The sequence below is a fragment of the Parasteatoda tepidariorum genome, chromosome 10 (genome assembly GCF_982258835.1).
Source record: "Parasteatoda tepidariorum strain Cologne lab strain chromosome 10, Ptep-v5.0, whole genome shotgun sequence".
NCBI classification, from domain to species: Eukaryota; Metazoa; Arthropoda; class Arachnida; order Araneae; family Theridiidae; genus Parasteatoda; species Parasteatoda tepidariorum.
Window position 1 is genome coordinate 32,437,826 of NC_141764.1, and position 20,978 is coordinate 32,458,803.

Consider the following 20,978-nt stretch of genomic DNA (forward strand, 5'->3'; position numbering starts at 1 on the left):
AAATGCAAACGATTCTTTGATTTATAAAATCTTTAATATTAATTATCGTTTGCATTCAACAAACGATTAAAATTCAATTCCAATAATCGTTTAATGTAGTCTCTTTCTACTAAATAATAAAATAAAATCTTTTAAGAAAAAATTCCATTTTTTAAAATTTTGTTCTTAGCATTTTTTTTTTAAAGTTAAGATACTGTTTGAATTCATATATATATATTTTGTTGTGCACTGTAATTGTAAATTGAATAAAGTTTAAATTAACTTTTTAACTAGTGCGTTTCATATTGAAATGACATACTTAATATTTTATTGAAATATTGAAATATATGGAATATTGAAATGAAACTTAATATTTCAGATTTTACTTACGTTGTAAAACATCAAATAATAAACGTTGTGAGTTCGAATACACACATGTATATTTTACGAATATCTTAATATTTAATAATTATTGCTATAAAAAGTGGGAAGCATAACAACATTTTTAAGTCACAAGTTTTCTTAGAAACAAGTAAAAGAATAAAAAGAAACGTGATGAATGTAGTTGGGGAAAAAACCGACTTATGCAGAAAGTAAATTTCTTCTTATTTTCAGTATCTTCCATTTAAAATTGTAGATTATAAATATTTGACATGAATATGCCTTAAAGCTTACCGGAAGTTTTGCGTCAATACCTGACCGTCGGAAAAGTAGACGAAAAGATAAGCATCCTGAAGCGGGAATTCTTAAATCATCTTCTTGGTTATCCTTTTGATACTTTCAAATTAAATCCAAAAGTAATGAAATGAGAAATATCCAAATGTTCACACACACACTAAAAATATCCTTTTAAAATTTATCACTTCAAATAAATTTTTCATGTGAAGATTACCACATAACAATTTATTTAATTCAAAAATCCAGATAAAAACGTTCCATCTTAATCCATGCACCTCATCTTTTCACACTCATATGAGAAGTTCTCATCGCATCTTTCTCCACTAGATCTTGTCTTTGCGCATGCGCTTTAAATCCTCATCACGTGTCTCATTCAAACTTCTGTCTCGAGTAAAACCTGTTCATGCTCATCGTTGTTTTTATTATGTAAGCAGCTTGGGGCCATTAAAAAATCCAGGTATGTATATTTTGGCGCCTAACTACGAATCATAGTTTGTTTTTATATTTTGTAGAATTACTATTTCCTCTAACTGCATTTATATATGATTCTGGTACATATGAGTGTCAAGATATTGTTTTGTTTATTTATATCTATAAGTTGTATTGATCCAGTCATCAATATAATCCTTTGTTTATTTATTTAAATCTGTACAATTTTGATGTTAATTGTTTAACTGCAAATTAATCTTGTTATATGCTCTATAATTCCTGTCTCTAAATTATGAACCGCTTTTGTTTATTTATGTTAATGAATGCAATTTTCTGTGAATAGGTATTTAATTTCATATTGATGTTTGATGGCTTTTGCATCTACTCTTAATTTGTCTTATTTAGTATGTCGGATGTTTATGAAATACTTTCCGTCTTGGTAAAATGTGAAATTCTTAACGTGATTCCTAATGCTGCCTTGTTGTTTATGCCTCTTTAATGTGAGTATATCTTCTTAACCTTTCTAAATATCATCTACACTTTTTAATTTTTTAAACTTTTTTATGAAAACTTGCTTGTTTTCTCATTTTTATTCATGTTTACTTTTTGTCATAGATTACTTTAATCATTCTGTTTCATTGTTTATTTCTAATTTTGTTAGATATCAATCTGTTTCATTGTTAATTTTTGTAAATACTCTGTTAAAATTTAGCTGATAATGTTTTTGAGTGACATCTGATCTTTTTAAAACACTAAATGTTACATATAATAGTTAATATTAAAATATTTACAATAATGTTTTTACTTTCATGATTTGGGGATATTTCTGTTTAGTGATCTGTTGTCCCAACTTTTTCCTCTGATGCGCGAGAAAGGCATCTTTTGAATATAGTTCTGTAGAAAAGAAAGCCAATTTTTTTTACTTCCCAAGAGAAAAATCTTTCGGAAAGAACTCTGTAACATTCTGCAACAATTTCCCAGTGATGCTGCGTTTCTGCCACGGGGAATTTGATGTTTAGTAACGTTTATATAAATTATTAAAGTTTGTTTTATAGAAGTTTTTGCCATTCAACAATTAAGTAAATATTTTACAATCAACAACAATTGTTAGTTCATGCAGACCAGAATTATAAAATATTTTTGCGAGAGAAGTTTTAAATTGAAAAATTTCTTTCATCTATTTATGTACAAATAGTTCCAAGAAGACATATTAAAATTTCATAGTTTTAAAATTTAATATTTCTTTGCATATTTCATGTTTTTCAAAAAGGAATGATTATTAAAGAGCAATTTGTAAATTTAATCAGCTGCATGGGGAAATTTACTGTCTTGCGAACATAATGTTGATAACATGATTTTGTTTACTATGCCATTATAAATTACTATACTACTATAGATTTAAGATTGTATCTTTAATTTTTGCTCCATACACTTTTTATTATGTAATTACTCTATTCTATAGGTGTGATTAATATTGCCCCATCTTGAAACATAAAAATGGATGCCAAGCAGGATAAAATTATTGCTCTAGTTGATATGGACTGCTTTTATGTCCAGGTAGAACAAAAACTGTGCCCAGAATATAAAAACAAGCCAGCTGCTGTTGTACAATACAATAATTATAAGGGTGGTGGGTATGTATAATATTATTTTATGTTAGTATGTCTCTAACAAATTAAAACCAATTTCATATGCTTTGCTAAAGATTATCGCAGTTCACATTAACGTTTGATGTAGTACTTGCATGTCGTTTTACAAGTAATGTTTAATGCTAAAATAATGCAAAGTTCAAAAGTCCGTGGGATGGTCTGAAAATGCCTCATCCAGAATGAGCAAGGCCAAATTTTGATGAAATGTTTTTATAAATTTATGGAAACAATAAAATTGTTATGTAACAAGACATTGATAAATTATTAAATATAAAAAAAATGAGATTGAACATGAATTTTAATTGCGTATTTAGATAAAGAATTGCTAGTTCAGTAGTACATCGGGACCATTGGCTTCTAAAAAGCCATTGCAGAGTCACTAATCTGCAAATTAAAAATTAATTTTAAACCAATTACAAAAATTAGAAAAAATATCTTCCCTAGTTACCAGGGTATGTAGCGTTTTTAAAAAGCCTTTAGTCATTGTTTCTTTTTTTTTTAAGTGCTTAATTTTCGCTTTTGGAAAATGATATTTTTTCTCTTTACCATGTCGATTTTTGCTGCGAATTATGCAAAATGACACAGTTCATATTGTTCTATTCGACGTTTTCACAATAATGCAACTCCTTTGTTACCATGATCTTCTAGAAAACTGAATATATTTTAACATAATATGATTATATTCTACACACTTAAACAATTTCTCTTATGATTTATTGCATAATTTATTATATCGTTCTCTTAAGCAATTTTAACCTCTTATAAAGTAAATCCCTGTGCTATCTGTAAAATCATTGTATTATGTCTCTACGTAAAGTTCTTAATGTTGATTATTTTTATTGAATTTAAACAGTTAATTTAATTCCTAAAGGATCATTGCTGTGAATTATGAAGCTAGAGCTTTAGGTGTTAAACGTCCTGGTCGAGGGGAAGAAGCCAAGAGACTTTGTCCAGACATCCATTTATTTAGAGTCCCAGAAGTGAGGGGTAAAGCTGATTTAACGAGGTAATATTTTATAGAAACTTATCAAGTAATTATTTGAGTATATTCCCTGTTGCCGAATTTCTTTCAGCTGTCTGCGACAAAATTTTTCAGCACTAATAGCTTTCTGCAAGATACTTTTAATAGTAACAAACATATATGTTACTAATTTAAAATAACAAAATGCTGTGTTTACGAAAACCATATATGTATTTTTTTTTAATTAAACATTTATAAATTTTTTATTTTAATATTATGGGTGATATTCTTGAATTTTGTTGGGGGTTTGATGCACTAATTATTTCCTTCTTCACAGTTTGTAAATAATCTTCACAATGCATAAAAAAAATTAAAATCGTGAAATACGTAGTTGTGATTGCTAAAAAAAAGATCGATGATCTAATCACATAAATGAGACTCTTCAAAAAAACGGTACTCAAAAGCATATTTCATTAGATTATATATAATGACATTGTATAAAAAATATCGGATTTAAAAACTATGGAGAAATCAATAGCGGTATAAGCCAAAAAATTGATAGAATCATTGCCTTAAAAAGTAAATACTCATGCAAGATTGGAATTTTCCATATTATTTGAAATATTGCAGGATATTTAAAAACCACGTGAGAATCAATATTAATAACTGTGAAAAATACAATTGAAGCATTACATCGATTTACGATACTATCATCATAAATTGAGCACGCCCATAAATTATTATTTAAATGCATGATTCAAATCGTACGTGTGAATTTCTGTAGAAAAGAAAACTAGTTTTTTTTTCTTTTCAAAAGAAAAATCTATCTGCAAGAACTCTAACGTTCTGCAACAATGTCGATGTGATTCTGCCCCGGGGAGTATATTGTGGATAATTTGATGAACTTTTTTCTTGAATGTGATTAATGTGTATCCGAGTAGTAAAGAAATACTACATTTTTATGAATTTCCTGGATTATTTTTAATAATTATTCATTTTTACTCTTACTTTAACAAGAGTTATCTTTTGTCTTTTTGACTAACCAGAAAATGCTTAGTTTTCTGGTCCCTATAAGCATTTGACTTGGAAATTTCTGTCATTCCAACCACTTACCTTGATAGCAAGCAGATTATCTTTGTGTTATTTATAGGTAATGTTGTATATTAATAGTGAAATACTATGCAAATATTCTCATAGGCTATGTTATCAAAGAACTGATCGCTGAGATATTAACCCTTTGACACAAAATTTTTGTATAACACATTTTTCATACTTTTTTAGTTATTTTATAGTGAGATAACTCAAAATAAAAATATTATATTTAGCATTTGAATAATTTATGGTTGCGATAGGCAGCATGAAAGTTTTTTCTGCTAAATAAGTTATTTAAATATATATGTTTCGTGAAAATTATTGTAAAATATGAAATTTTCTAATGAAATAGATAGCCGCTTCAAAATATGTTGTAAGTGCGTGTATACTTCCATGTAAGTTGTCTATTAGGCATTATCTTTCCTGATGTTGCTTTTGTTTAGCTTAATTGTTAGTGTTTTAACTAGACCTATTATTATTTGCAGACTATGAACATGTGGTTATTAAAAATTTCTACAATTTACTTATGTGCACATTAATTAATTCTTACAAAAAAATCCAGTTATCTTGAATGGTTTTCACGGAAATGATATATTGCTAATATTTTGAATTTAAATAACAGAAGTAAATGGTTTATAATCCTTTTTCTTTTAGGTATAGAGAAGCTGGAGCCTCTGTTATTGAAGTGTTGTGTGAATTTAGCGAATGTGTTGAAAGAGCCAGTATCGATGAAGCTTACATTGATTTGACATCAGTTATTAACTCTCGAATGCAAAATCCTGTTTGTGTAACAGTGGAGCAATTACCTAATACTTTTGTCGTTGGATGGGAAAAGGGTAATTGTACTAATGAGAATTTTATGTAGTTGTTTCAAATTTTTGATTTATTTATTTATTTGCGACTGTGTTTTCTTAAGTTATTCTATAAAATCCAATAATCAATAAGAATGTGTGTTTTAACATCATAATTTTTTATATGGTAACCCTCTCCTAAAAGAAGTTAAAATTTGACTCAACGAGTTTAAATTGCAAATAACTCAGAGTTAGGTTTGTCCTCTGTAAATGTTTTTGTCCAATTTGTGCCTGCTAGATCCTCCACTACTATTTGATTCTTGAATATGACTTCTAAAAATCTTATAAAATATTTATTTTTGCAAATGTTAATTTTAAGAATTTGTGATCCTTATTGTATTAAGTTTTGCAGTTAATTTTTATTTTATTTTAAATAAACTTTAGAAAACTTTTAGATAGTAAATCAAAATGCCTACTATAGTACTTAATATCAAATATTTTATTATGTTGCTAAATTATTGTCAATTGTTAAATCTGCTATTTGTTAGGGTTATTGTATACTAATTTGATTTTATATTATAATTTTATAAATTAATTATATATAATTATTATATTATGATAAGTTATTATATTTTGTAATAAGTTACTATATTATAAGTTTTGAACAGGCCTACTTTTTTTATAGGCGAAGATTTGGTTAACATAAATGGGATAAAATTATAAAGGACTTAAAATATTTCAGTGCAAAGCACATAAGCAACGGGCAGAGCAGAGAAGAACAGAAATGGCATACTAATTTTAATTTTAAGAATTTATTAACTCTATAAACCTTTATGATAAAATCACTAAAAAATTTGACAAATGGATGGAAATATTAGAATGGTCTAATGACTAAAGCAAAAAACAAATGTGAATAAAGCCCAAATAAAAGTGTATCATAGCTACTACTCTATTCAATCTCCATTCACTTGTATATAAGACATGTTAGCTTGATTCTATCCGGAAGTACCTTTTGATAGTTAATGGTCGACGTTGTCAATAGCTGCCACTCACAAAAATAGATAAACGGACATGCTTATAGTTTGAGTTCTAGAACTTTCCTCAGTGACTACACGTCAAAATTGTTTGACGTTTTGACTCAAGAATCATTTTCACTTTTAGACTCTGAAGAAGGCTTTTTTTTTATAGAACTTAAACTATTATGTTTCCATTTATGTGCTTTACTGTCATTTGTTTTTTGCTTTAGTCTACATAGCACAAATTTTACCCTATCCTTCATTTGTGCATTTAGAAGATAAAAAAAAATGCTATGAGTCTTAAGCATAAACCTCTTATGTATTACCTCTCTCTTATATTTGTTAAAAATCCTTTATAGGCATTTTTTTTTCTTTTTTTTTATTATTATTTTGTTGTAAAAACTTGGGTTATTTTTAAATTATTTGGTTATTTTTCTTGGGTTATCATTATTTTGTTATAAAAACATGGGATTTCTACCTTATTGCTTAAAATAAAAATATATTTTTAGATGATGTTCAAAATTGGCTTAATACGATCTATGAAGAAGAGCATTTGTATAATGATAGAATGTTAGCTGTGGCTGCTGTGATTGTGGAAGAAATGAGAGCAGCAGTGTTTGAAAAAACTGGATTTAGATGTTCAGCTGGAGTTGCTCATAATAAAGTAAGGTAACTAAAAATATGCTGTACGAATATGTTTTGTTTTACAAATTTGATTCATTTACTATTTATAAATTTTTATTGTAAACTTAACATTTTATATTTATCAAAAAATTCATATGTTTTATAAAATAATATGTATTTTTAATTTGAATCTAAGCTAAAGACTGCTAAAACGCTAAATGTTTTCACTTTTAGCTTTATTTAAATAATGAGCTTACTCCATATTTGTTTATATTAAGTTATAAATTTTGTGAAGTTAAGTGTTCTAATCATAAGCTAAGCTGGGCTTAAGCTTTCAAAAATAAATTCTTAGCTCATATTTGGAAATATACATTATTCTTTCAGTGGCACGAATTTTCTTAACAATATCGCTTCTGATCTTAATTTGATCCCATAAAGGGCAATAAGAAATATTTAGTGGGTCATTTCATTTAAATGTTCTAATACTTGCAACTCCAATTTCACATGTTTCATATGGATTTAAAAATAAAAGGGTAACCATTCTGTAATTAATTATTATGTTGACAAGAAAGTACAGTTTTCTCCAGTAGATATCATTGCTTTTTTTTTCCCCTTATTCTTTTCTATACATAAAAACTTTTTGCTTTTGAAATTTTATAGTCAATTTCTTTAGATTGCTATAGTAACAAATTTTTGTTTACAATCAGTTTTAACACAATGTGCACCAAATAAGCATTTTCAACATATTTTATTTTCTATTTTCATAAAGACAAAAAAGCTGCTACGGCCAATAAACTCGATATTCCGGTTATACTCAAATTAAAAATTTTTCACCTAACGTAATGAATCAATATTTGTGATACAAATTTCAAATAGAATACAATTAACCATTATTTAAACAAATTATTTCTCATACTAAAAGATGGATTGTCTGTAATATTATAAATCAAAAAAATATCATGGTTTAAGCATGATGAGCCAGCATACAGTAAGCTTAATGTATCAGAAAAATATATTGCAGTCATTTAATGTGATTATAAATGTGTTTTTTATTTTGAACTGCTTATAAAGGAACCTAACAAAAAGCCCAGAAGTTAACTGTCAACCTCATCTGAAAATCTGAAATTGGAGGAAGCATTCAGTGAAATTAAAAAGAAAAAGAAGCATAATTAAAAAATCACTAACTATTCATGTTCTACTGCGACATTGTACGGCCTCTCACATTTTTACCAACACATGCGAAATTCTTGAAGCTTGGTTGGGAAGTGATATGGCAACCCCCATATAGGCCCAACCTTGCACCATCTTATCATTGATTTCAAAGTTTACAAAAATTTTTACATGGTAAAAATATCCATAACCTCATATCTCACTTTGTTGAGTTTTTTGCTGATCAGGACCAAAAGTTTGTGAGTTTAAAGTGCAAGATTATAAACTTATCAGAAAAATTTCTAACTCTTACGGAGCAGAATGGATCATATCTGACTGATTAAAGTGCTGATTTGACTGATAAAGTGATAGAATTTTTTTTTTATTTCATACTGAAAAATCAAAGTCGTTTTTTTTTTTTTTTTTTTGCCAATTCAATAAATATATCAAACAAATATTATTGCATTACTATTTTGTTATTTTATTTATTTGTTTTATTTACTAATTAATTTTAGTTTCGTTGTCAGACGCAATGTTTCTAAAATCTCTTAGAAGAAAGAAAATAAAAAGCTATGACTGATGCAAAAAGACAAAGATAAGAGAGATTTAATAATAGTTTAATTGGTGTATTTGTTTTTTTTACGACGATTTGTCATATTCTTATTTAAAATCTATTAAGATAGCAAATAATTTAATGATACATGATTTAAAATGTCATGCAGTATTTTTAAAGCTATGTTCATGTTGTCTAACTTTCTTCGAAATTTGTTTTCGAAAATTTCTAACTTCAATTACTGTAATCAAATTTTAATATATTGCCTATATTTAACTATATATTGCTGATATATTTTGAATTTTCATCCTTGAGATTCTGAGCTAAGTCAGACTTTCACCCTAGTGGTACTCTTTTGTCAAACAAAAACATGTCTAGTCTTTTTTCTGACTTAATTCATAAGGCCAATAGCTGCGAGCTTGACTTTCTAAGTGTATTATATTATGAATTTCCTAAAATGAAATCATGTAATATAAAATTAATGCATTGCTTTTCTTGGTGTAGATGCTTGCAAAGCTATCTTGTGGCATTAACAAACCTAACAAGCAAACAGTTTTACCTGAGTCATCAGTTCCCTTGCTATATACTTCTATTCCCATAAACAAAGTGTAAGTATATGTAATAAAATGCGTTTATACCATATGTCTATGGTATTTGTAAATATTAAAACTTTTAATTTAAAAGTATATGTTAGGTATATGTCTGCATGTAAATATGTGTCTAAATTGAATGTAATGCAGTAGAAAATCCTTGTAATGCAACCCTTGAAACTTGATGCTTTGTGTTATCTTTTCACAAATCAGTAAACTTCACTAAATATATCTAGGTCAGAACAATATTTAAATATTTTAAAATGGTTTTTAGGTGCAAATTACTTTAAAATGCGAAAACATGCACCTTATTTTTATTTACAAAAAAAGAAAGCTAAACTCATTAGGAGCATCAGAATTAACAGCAAAAGTAATGTGTCAATTTCGGTTTGCTTCAAAAACTGTAACCTTTAAACGAATAATTTTTCTTGTAGCCTTTAAACAGTTTATAATTCTAACTCAGTTTCAGAAATTGTTTTCATTGTTTACGTTCGCAAAAATAATGTGATTTATAAAATTTTATTTTATAAATCTTCTACTGTGAAATAATGGATACTAAAGTCTTATTTATACTCTCAGCTTCAATCAGTTTTCTAATGCATTTTCAAAGCGAAATATATTCATATATTCGCAAAAATAATGTGATTTATAAAATTTTATTTTATAAATCTTCTACTGTGAAATAATGGATACTAAAGTCTTATTTATACTCTCAGCTTCAATCAGTTTTCTAATGCATTTAACTACTCTTGGTTTCAAAGCAAAATATATTCAAAATTTCAATAGAATTTTTTAAGGAATTTATGAATTTAAATGTTTCACTTACATAATTTGGTTTTTAACACCTTCTAATTTTGCTAGCAATGAAGTGTTGTGTAAAGTTTATGTACTTAAACTTATTTATAAAAGTAATACTTAAAAGTATATAAGGGACTACATTTTAATATTCACAACATATTTTATATTTAATATGCTGTGAATTAAAACTACATACATTTACTTTTTAAAAAAAATGTATTATAATGACAAATGTGTGTAGTGTTTTTAAAAAATGCCTAAAGCTGCTTATTTTTAATTAGGTATTTGTAAAAGTTGTTAAGTTTTCAATTTTCTGTAAGAAAATTTTTTTTCTTTCCTTTGGCATGCTAATTGCTCCTTTGCCATTACCCAAAAAGCATTGTCGTCACAATATAGTCATTCACCGCAATTCAATTCGGTGCACTGTTGTCGATATTATATAAAAGTGCCAATCATTTCACAAGTTGGATGTTAAATGATCGGCGTTTTTAATTCAAAGTGAGCTGGATTTGTTATAAAGGGTTCTTGCACTTCACTTTGTCAACTCTGATGCATTTTAATAGACTTTAGATTTATTCTATAACTGTCTAAACTCTTCTTTTGCTGATCACAATTGCCATAGTCTTGTCTTGTAACTTAATTTATCACCATAATGAATACATAAATTTTACATGTTTCTGGTCAGCCCTTCAAACAATTAAGATTGTATGCGAGAATTCAATCATTAAACCGAAAGTTATTCAGGTGTTTTTTTATTTTGTGCATTGACCTTATATTTTTATCAGACTGATGTTACATACTATTATAGTCGGTTCAAGCATTTAATTTAATAAAATTAAATTGCAGACGAAACCTTGGAGGAAAGTTTGGTGATCAAGTGATGAAAAAGTTTGATGTTAAAATGATGTCCCAATTGATGAAAATATCAAAAGCAGAATTTGTGAATGCTTTTGGAGAAAAGAGTGGGTAATGAATTTTTTCTTTGTTTTACATGTTTATTTTATATTATATGCAAACAAAGTTTGATGTCAAAATTGAATAAAGCTTAAAGTAGTGAATTATTTTATGTGAAGTATAATTTTATATTCTATTTCTTTCCCTAGCTAATTTATGACTGATTTATTCCCTAACTTAACCTAAAATTTATTTCTCTGATAGATCATTATTATGATCTATTTATGATAGATATATTTTTTAAAAGTAAACTTTATTATTGTGTTTGTTAATGGAAGCTGTTGCATGTATCAACTGTTGGTTTAATAACAAAGTAAATTTATATGTTTTCCAATGCAATAGTAAAATAACCGTTTTATTATACCTTGCTGTACTGCTGTCTATTATTTACCTTCATTATCATTCTACTTGTGTGCACATATAATATTTTTGTAATTTTCACAAAAATTTGTAATAAAAATCTTTCAAAATTCTTTGTATAAGCTTTCAACTATTACAAAATATTTCAGTGTTATGATTCTAATTGGGACAAATTTGTTTTCTGTGCTCAGTTGCTATCAAATTTCTCTTTTTAGTTTCATTCTATATTTCATACAACTCCTTAAGTTTCAAATAAGTAGAGATATTCCAGCATTTTACATTCCAAGATTATTTTTTTTAAATATTAATTTGCAAGCTGTATAGCAATAATCTGCAGAAAGATATTGAATTGCAAGAATGAAATCTGTATATATATAGAGAGAGAAAGAAACATACATGCAAATAAAGATTTCTATGGTTATTAAAAATTATTATCAATTTTATGGATTTGGTAAAATATCATTACATTTTGAAATTTATAATTAAATTATGTGAATATAGTAGATACAGCTCAAAGTAGTTTGGGCAAATGAGCTGTCCTTGGATGATAGGACTAAGGGGATTTTTTATGCAGAGCCTCTTGTTTCGATTTTACAAAAACTTAAAGAAAACTTTAACACAAAATAAAAGCATTCGAACTTAATAGATGAAGGTATCTAGGTTCAGAAAAAGCACTCAATTTTATATTTAAAACAAACTTTGTGTATATTAGTATGAATAATACAGTACAGAACCCGTTATCCGGAAATCGGAAAACCAAAAAAACAGAACAAAATTCAATAAATTTTCCTGCCATTTTTTTTTAAAAAAATGTTTTTTTCCTCATAAGATTTTAGGATTTTTCTTTCTTTTTTTAAAGATGTTTACCTTACCATCATTTTGGAAATAATCATTAGTGTATTACTTCATCGTTTTTTCCTCTTGAAGATTATTTCCAAATTTATTTTTTTTTTAGTTGGGTTTAACAATAAAAAAAGTTTTAAAAAAAACGGCTTTTTGTAGCAATTCAGAAAACCGGAAAAATCAGTTATCCAGAATAGCGATGGTCCCGATCATTCCGGATAATTGGTTCCCTACTGTACTTAATTTTTTGCTGCCGGGACATTAACTAAGATATTTTTTGAAGGAAAAGTCTGTTTCAATAACAGCTTCCTGTTGTTGCTATAAATTATAAGTTATCATTTTTAAAGCAGAAAAATCTTACACTAAACTCTACAGTTGATAATAAAAATTCATTCAAAAATTATAATAAATAATTTATGATTCAGGAAGTTTTTTTTAAAGAAATAAAAAAAAATATTTTTGATTTTTATGTTTTTGTAGATCATGGCTTTATTATATTTCAAGAGGTGTTGAAAATGAGCCTGTAGTTGCTAGGCAGCTTCCTAAGTCAATTGGTTGTGGGAAGAATTTTCCTGGTAAATCAATGTTGAACACAAGGGAAAAGGTACAAAAATTAATAAAGTGCACAATAATGATAGCCTTTGCTATTATTATCTTCAACTTCTAAATAATTAAATTCTTTTTTTTTTTCCTATCAGGTGATGCATTGGGTAAAACAACTCTGTTCTGAGTTAGAAGAAAGATTATTGAAAGACCAAGAAAATGTAAGTAAAGTTTTAAATTTATTTTATTTTTAATAATTTAGTAATAATATGTTGATAATTACTGTCCCATCAACGAGTTGCACTTGAAAATATAGTAAACTACTGATGATGTTTAATGTCTGGATAACAACAATAACTGAATAGGACTAATTATCTCTTCCTACCTACTTTGTGATGTAATTAACATTATGAATTACACATATTAAAATAATTATGCCAAAAATGAATTGATGCGAAATATTAACCGTTTATAAATTTATGATTTAAGTAAAGTCATCGACTGTGCTTTTACCAGGTCAATAGTTTTTGCCATTGCCGCGGAGTTCAAGCAATTTTGTTTTGTCTACTTACTTTTACCACCCAGAGCAAGTTTTACAAATGACTGATTTCAACATTTTTCATTCTTTATTTGACCAGATATTATGAAGCTTAATGTAATATGAAATCTGGGATTCATCTACACTAGACAAAAACTATAAAGCTTTACTCATTTGAGCTTTTTATATACTAAAATTACCATTTCTAGTTGTATCTAACTATTATGGAGAAACTTTAAAAATATTCTAGGATTTTGTAAGATTTTGTTAGATTTCTAAAGTAAAACAATCTAACTACATTCAGTAAAAATGTCCCCAAGTTTGAAAAAATTTTGCATTGTATTTTTTTTCTCTTTATTCTTTAAGATTTTAACTCTTTTATTGCATTAATTTTCTGAAAGAAATGTTTAAAATATTGATAAAAGAATCATTATTGAATAAAGAATAATGACGTCTCGTGTAAGTTATGAATTGGATACATGCATCATAAGTAAATCGTGGCATTTGTCGATTCTGTCACCAATCAGCTCAGCATATATGTGTGACGTTGTTTACGGGTATCCAATTAAAACTGATTTAATTCACATGATTTGCCATAATTACTTTACTTCTTCTCTAGTTGCAAGTACCCAACTGAATCAATCAAAAAATCAACGTCTAAATAATTAACTACCATTAAACAAATAACTTTTTAAAATTTGTAGAAATTTAAAGCAGGCTCCAAAAGGTCTGTGTCTTATAACAGCCCCGTTATGAAAGACATTGCAAACTATTTTGTATTGCAGGTGCTCTACTATTGTTCTTTGATATTTTTCACATTCAATAATTATATACTGATTTTCTATCTATATTCAATTTCAATAATTCAATTATGCAGAATTTCTTAGTTGCAAAAAAAAAACTAGTTTTTTATATCATCAACTAGCTAAATATAATATATTTTTTTATTGTAGAATCGGCGAGCAGCTCGTTTAATGACTGTGAATATTCGTAGCCAAGCATCAACGGGATTCTCTGTGGTTTCTAAATCTTGCCCAATATATATTTATGATGCAGAAAAATTAACACATGATGCTTTTGCTGCTATGCAAAAGTTTAATAATGCTACAGATTCTTCATGGTAAGTATAATAATTTGTCCTTGAATTTTAATCTTAAAAATGTATCTAGCAATTTTATTTTGATAAGATTCATTTTTCTATGTTCAAATATACACATCAAATTTTAGTATAAAAACATGCTTTATTTTTTGCTTTGTAACAAATTATTAAATTAAATTTATGTACTAGTATTTATAATTATGACTTTAGTTTAATTGATATAAAAATAAGTTTATAAAGCCTAGATTTTATTCGTATTTAATCTATATTATCTTATTATTAAAATATTATTAATTGACAAAAACTTTTTTCATTCAGACAAAACGTAAGAAAATAAATTCAGCCTTTAGAGAAAAAATATAGGAGATATTGATTTGCTGATTTCATCCAAATGAACGTGAAGTAAAATTTATTTATTATGTTAAGTTGAGTTTAGTTTTATCTGTTACAAACTTGCAGGAATATGTTGTATTTAACTTCATGCAATATTTAAATTTTAATACCATAATTTATTCCTTGAACCCTACAATATTTGCCGTAATCATTTTTTAAAAAATGTATTATTTCAAGCTATTAAATGCCACAAGCAAAAAAATTTTTTACTGTTTAAAAATTCATCATTTAAAAAGCTTGAATGTTAAATATCTTTTTTTTTTCTTTTGTCTCTTCTAAACATTGTACCTGTAATAAAGTTACTTTATTTCTTGTTGTATAACATTAGTTTTAATAACTAGACTGATTACTACCTAAACATATAATAGTTTAGTTTCCTGTGGTTTAGCATCAAGACCTCCATATTGTTGTAATGGTTGAACATAATACGTTTTTCCTTAGAATTAAAAATTTAATATGTTTAATCATTACATTAAAAAAATATCAATGTACATTGAAAAAATCTTACATTTATTTCTATTAATTACAGTAAGTTTAATTACAATTATAGCGACTATAAAGTATTTTATGTTTTTTTACCACCTAAATTATTAATTTCATGTAGTAAAAATTTATTGATGTAGGTGGTAATTTTCTACTATATTAAATTAATAATTGAAAAAATTAAATAATGTGCATTATTAATTTAAAAACTTTAAATTAAGGAACTTTCTACTTAAAACAATATTGCAACATTCAAATGCTTGAAGCATTGATTGTAAAACTTAAAGTTTTCATACCAACTAAATTTGTAACGTAGGTAGTAAAAAAAAAGAAAATACATTTACAAACTCTGTACATAAAACAATACTGCAAAATTCAAATGCAAGTTTCAAATTATTGTTTTTTTTTTTTTTAATTTATTAGAAAATAATTATTAAATATTCTTAATTTTTTTTCTTGTTTGAAATATTGACCTATAAAAAAAGTATAGACTTTTATGCTTTGCATCATCCAGAATATTACTCTAAACATTAAAAAAAATCTTCAAATATAATATTTCTAAATCGTTTGTAAAAAAATTTTAATTTTTAGCATAAATGAAACATTTTATGAATATATTCCACATTACTCTATATTGAGCACATTATTTAATTTTTCCAAACTGTAAATATTGCTAACTTTTGTATGTAAATGACAATATTTTTCTTTACATCAAATAAAACTTAAGCTTCTTCAATATTATTTTATTTAAAATGCCTGAACTTATTTAGTAGTGTTAAAATAAATTTATTAAAGAAATGTATTAAACTTATGAGTTTTGTAATTTTCTAATGAGTTTTGTAACTTTCTAGTTAGACTTTAAAAGAGTAAAAAAAATTACTAAATAATAAGCATTCCTTTGAAAGAAAAATTTTGCTTATGATTTTATTTGTTGAAGCTGAATTAATAAAGTAACAAGATTATTGGTGATACAATATCTTTTTTTTTAAATTTTATCATGATTTTCAGAATTAATTTTATTATTATTATTATGCACAGGGACGTACGCAAGGGAGGGGTTTAGGGGTTCAAACACCCCCTTGAGCTCAGACAAAATGACAAAAATAAAAATTTTAGTAGAATAGTGCAGGCTATTATTTTTTAAGACTAAGTATTTTTATTTGCCTTATGCCTACTTTTTTCTCTCTCACGGTATTTCTCAGAATACTGAAAAAATAATTTTCTATAATAGGGTTGTACTTTTGAAATCAAATTCACGTGATACTGTTACAGGCGAGCCCCGATCGCTGGTTCCTTTCTGTCCTGCCAGTCGCAATAGTTTTCGAGACTGGCTGGAATTCGCGAGGTCTTTACGCGATGATTCTGGAATTCTAGACGTTTTGTCGTCTTTGAGATAATTCGAGAATTTTGGACATGGGGTGAAAAATTATATAAAAGGGGAAACGGAGTACAGTGGAGTTAGTTAGTCAGACTAAGAGTTATCTCTGGTGCTTGTCTTTTGGAGCTCGTCTCTTAATCTGTTTTGCTTTGTCTTAACAAAAAGCCAAATTCAATAGCCCAACCCGTCGTCGCCACTATTTCGACTAGTGATGAAATCGGTAACAATACCATTGGAGATACTGTGATCGTTGAAGTTATTCATTCCAGCTGGAAACTTTGAGATTGTAGCATAGCAATTCAACGGGTAATAATAGAATGAATGGATTGGCGCTCTTAAACATTCATAGAAAATTTACCCCAGCTGTAGAAGACATTTTAAACGAACTTGCAAAAAAACCCCGTCCTTTAGATATTACTGTATAAATCAATAAATTTTTATCGTGTTTGTATGCTGATTTAATTCACTATTTGTTGGTAACTTATTTTTTCTTATTTTTTGGTCAAATTCATTTATTTTCTATAGAATATTCACATTTATACGGTTATTATTAAGGTAGCTGTTACATTATGAGTAGTTTTTTCTGGCTTGATTAAATCCTACTTTTTAATAAAAATAAAATATTTTATCTCTTATTATAAAAAAAAAAATATGTTCTTAAACTTAAAAAATCAAATCAAAATTTAACTAAACAATGTTGTCTAAATAAAAAGTCAAAATTGTCTAGCTGTCTAATATAGGGGAATAATAGTGCTTTGTTACATACTCGAATTTCTTTTAGTAGTTTCAGAAAATTATGAACCCCCTCCTTGAAAAAATTCTGCGTACGCCACTGATTATGCAACTACATTTTTCTCCATAGATTTAGAAGTTACATACGTATTCAAATGCTAGTAAACTTTAAGGGTTAATTTTGTTATGTTTGATTTATTTATGTGCTTAATGAACTTTATTCTAACTATTATAATATTTAAAACTATGTATTTCAGGAATCCTGGTATTTTAAGTTTGGCTATTGCTGCTAGTAAATTCGAGGACAAAATTGATAATGCCACCTGTGATATTCAGAACTATTTTGCTAAACCCGGTGAAAAAGCGAACTCAACTGCTAATTCCTCAAATATCGATGCATTTCTTGATATCATTGAAGCAGATAAAGATCATGTTGAACAATCATCACGAAAGCCAAGTATCTTCAGTGGTTTGTTAAATAAGACACAAAAAAGTAAAAAAGCAGGTGAAATAACCAGCTTTTTTAATCTAAATAGATGTAATGATGACACCAAAGATGTTTTGCCTAATAAAAATACTGAAAGTGTTTCTAATGATCAAATTGAAGATGCATCGAAAACTGAAACTTCAGTTGATATTAATATTACTAATGCAGCTGATAGTCTAAACTCTGATATTGTGAATAATCAGGCTGATTCAAACTCAACTTCGCCATCAAAAGAAATTAGGGACTCTGAAAGTAAAAAGAAGGGATTCTTCGCAAGAAAACTAGAAGAACGTCAAAAAATTTTAAACGAAAATTCCAATGAACAACTTCCTAACACTACGACCGAGTCTACAAATTCCTTTACCTTTCACAACAAAATATCCTCTAGTGTTGAATTGTCATGTGCTGGTGGTTCAGAAATTGTTCCTTGTAAATCTGCTAGTGGTCCCAGTTGTGATGAAAAAAAATCTGTTTCGTCTGTCTCTTTCGCAGACACTACTGCAGACTTGGATCCAGAACTAACAAATTTATGTTCTAAATGTAATAAATTAATTCCTGTTTGGGAAGAGGAAGAACATTTAGATTATCATATGGCATTAGATCTGTCAAAAGAATTTTTAGAAGAAAAAAAATTACCAAAACCTGTTGTAAATAGTTTGAATTCTGACTCTAGTGTAAAAAATAAAGTAAATTTGCAAAAAACTAGGAAAAAGAGAGGAAGCAGCTCTAAATCTTCATCTTCTCGGAATAAAAGGCCTTTTGTACAGAAAAATACAATTGATTCCTTTTTTAAAAGTTCTTAGCTTATTTTTTTATTGGCAAATAGAGCTATTTCATAATATAAATATTCTAACTAAATTTTCATTTGTTTCTAGTTTAACTAGCTAATGCATCATTAAAGCTTTTTTTTTTTCATGCATAACTTATTTTATTATCTTTAGATAATAGTGTACTGTGATAATATGATAATGAACTATGAATTTCATATTTTTCATGCGAATTTGATTTTAAATATAAATACAATGTCTGTTATATCTAGGTTAGGAAAATATAAATAATCAAATTAAAAATAAATTATTATTTTTTCTAAACTAGCCATAAAAATTTCTTAAAACTGTAGGTAATATCAGCAATGCCAACTTGCTTTGCCATAAAATTTCTTCATGTAATAAAATTTTAATCTTTGATTATTGATTTGGTAAATTTGTTTTGAAATTATTTTGCTTACCAATGCATGTAAATAATTCAAAACTTCATATATAACATCACTTTGTTTCACTTATCTCATAGTGAGTCCTTTAAAATGTCAAATTTAACATAAATTTTGTTTCTAATTCTCTACTCCTTAGTAAAATCTTTTGTAGAAAGCAGAGGTGTTGGCATCACTGGGTAATATGTAATCCATTAATTATTTAAAAAGTAAATTTCATAAAAAAAATGGTTTCATTTTACCAATAAAGGCAACACTTTATCTAGATTAATGAATATTATAAAAAATAATTGTATATATTTTTTTTATTTGATATATTAAAAAAACACTCTTGATTATTTGATATATTAAAAAAAAACTATTTTCAGTTACATTTTTAAACTTCGTTATTTAATAAATCAGGATGATATTGAAACAGGAAAATGTTAGGGAATTTAATTAAAATATCAGGGGATGTGAATTAATTTGAGATTGAAATACCTAAAAATCCAATATTTTTTCCAGAAAATTGATCTTGTTATAATATTTTTCTAAAAAATGGTTTATTTTCAACTATAATTGGCAGGTATAAGGTAAATATTTTGTAATAATGCATCGAAATAAGGCATAATTGAGATATTTATAATAAAATTTATGCCACTGGTTACAAAAATCAGGAAAGTTTGATAAAATCAGGGAATTTTTCTAAGTGTTTTTGACTACCTGTAAATTATTGTAAATTTTACTTTATATATATAGCTATAACTTTTTATTCTAGTCTATAGATATTGATTTTAAGTTCAGGTGCCTAAAAATGTTATTGTTTAAGTAAACTGTGCCATCAAAAGATTTTTACACCTCAAGAACAGCGAAAATTAATGGAAATTAAAATTATGAAATATTATTTATCATATCACTTTTTTTAAAATTTTTGTGTGCCACTGTTTTAGTTTCTAGTGGTTGCAAAGTTATAGGAATGTTTTTGTTGGCAATGTTTTTATTGATGTTCAATATGATGAACTTAGAAACCAAAAAGTAGCAAGTACAAATACTTCAACTCAAATTTACTGAAATGCAACAGATGTTGTCAGTTCAAGCAAAGAACAAGTCATTACAATGAACTTGAACTATTTCTTTGGGACTATTTTTTTCCGATTTTGTGTCTTAGCTACTTAGTCGCGAACTAGTTTGATGGAATTTATTAGCTTTTAATGACAATAATTAAGTTAAATTCATTTATTTTTATTTGATAAACAACAATTTATCTCACCTAACTTAACTCCTAATGTTTAGTATTTACAAAGTTGGAACTTCTCCTGTAAAAGATAATTGAAAAATGAAAAATTGTTTTTATGATTATGATATCACTTGAAGTATAATGAATTCTATTTTCCCAAAATGCTATTATGTCAGTAACTCATATATTATGAAGCATTTTAAAGTTCTAATGAAAAAAATGGAGCTTTCAAGCATTAGTAAACTTTTATGCCAGTTTTTATTTGAAAGTATATGACCGTTATTGGATACTGCAAACAAATTGAAATATGTGACGTGTTTGAAACTTTTGATAGCAAACACATATCTATCCTGCATTATTTGTACCATTGACCAAATGTTGTCATTTTTTGATAATTATTTAATGCAATATACAAATAATTAATTTTTGTCAT

At 26.7% G+C, this 20,978-nt stretch overlaps 2 protein-coding genes across 5 annotated transcripts in view; one reads left to right on the forward strand and one right to left on the reverse strand.

The window, feature by feature from the left end:
* LOC107455064 (apoptosis-stimulating of p53 protein 1) overlaps positions 1-1,049 on the reverse strand; it is a 470,765-nt gene extending 469,716 nt beyond the window's left edge. Inside the window, exon 1 of the mRNA XM_043039313.3 lies at positions 655-1,049. The gene's annotated coding sequence lies outside the window, so the exon portion shown is untranslated. The remainder of the gene's footprint in view (positions 1-654) is intronic.
* Positions 1,013-19,538, forward strand: LOC107455060 (DNA polymerase eta). 4 transcript variants are annotated; one of them, XM_043039315.3, is made up of 12 exons: positions 1,013-1,114; positions 1,492-1,586; positions 2,549-2,720; positions 3,607-3,741; positions 5,443-5,624; positions 7,105-7,259; positions 9,426-9,529; positions 11,156-11,275; positions 12,947-13,070; positions 13,165-13,230; positions 14,501-14,667; positions 17,890-19,056. In XM_043039315.3, exons 3-12 carry the CDS (start codon positions 2,584-2,586, stop codon positions 18,920-18,922), a joined length of 2,223 nt encoding a protein of 740 aa, XP_042895249.2. In that variant the 5' UTR covers positions 1,013-1,114; positions 1,492-1,586; positions 2,549-2,583; the 3' UTR covers positions 18,923-19,056. The 4 variants fall into 4 exon arrangements, with proteins under 4 accessions (XP_042895249.2, XP_087009457.1, XP_042895248.2 ...); XM_043039314.3 differs by having other exon boundaries at positions 1,017-1,114; positions 1,430-1,586; positions 17,890-19,538; XM_071184510.2 differs by lacking the exon at positions 1,013-1,114 and adding an exon at positions 1,154-1,208.
* The last annotated feature ends 1,440 nt before the right edge of the window (positions 19,539-20,978 follow it).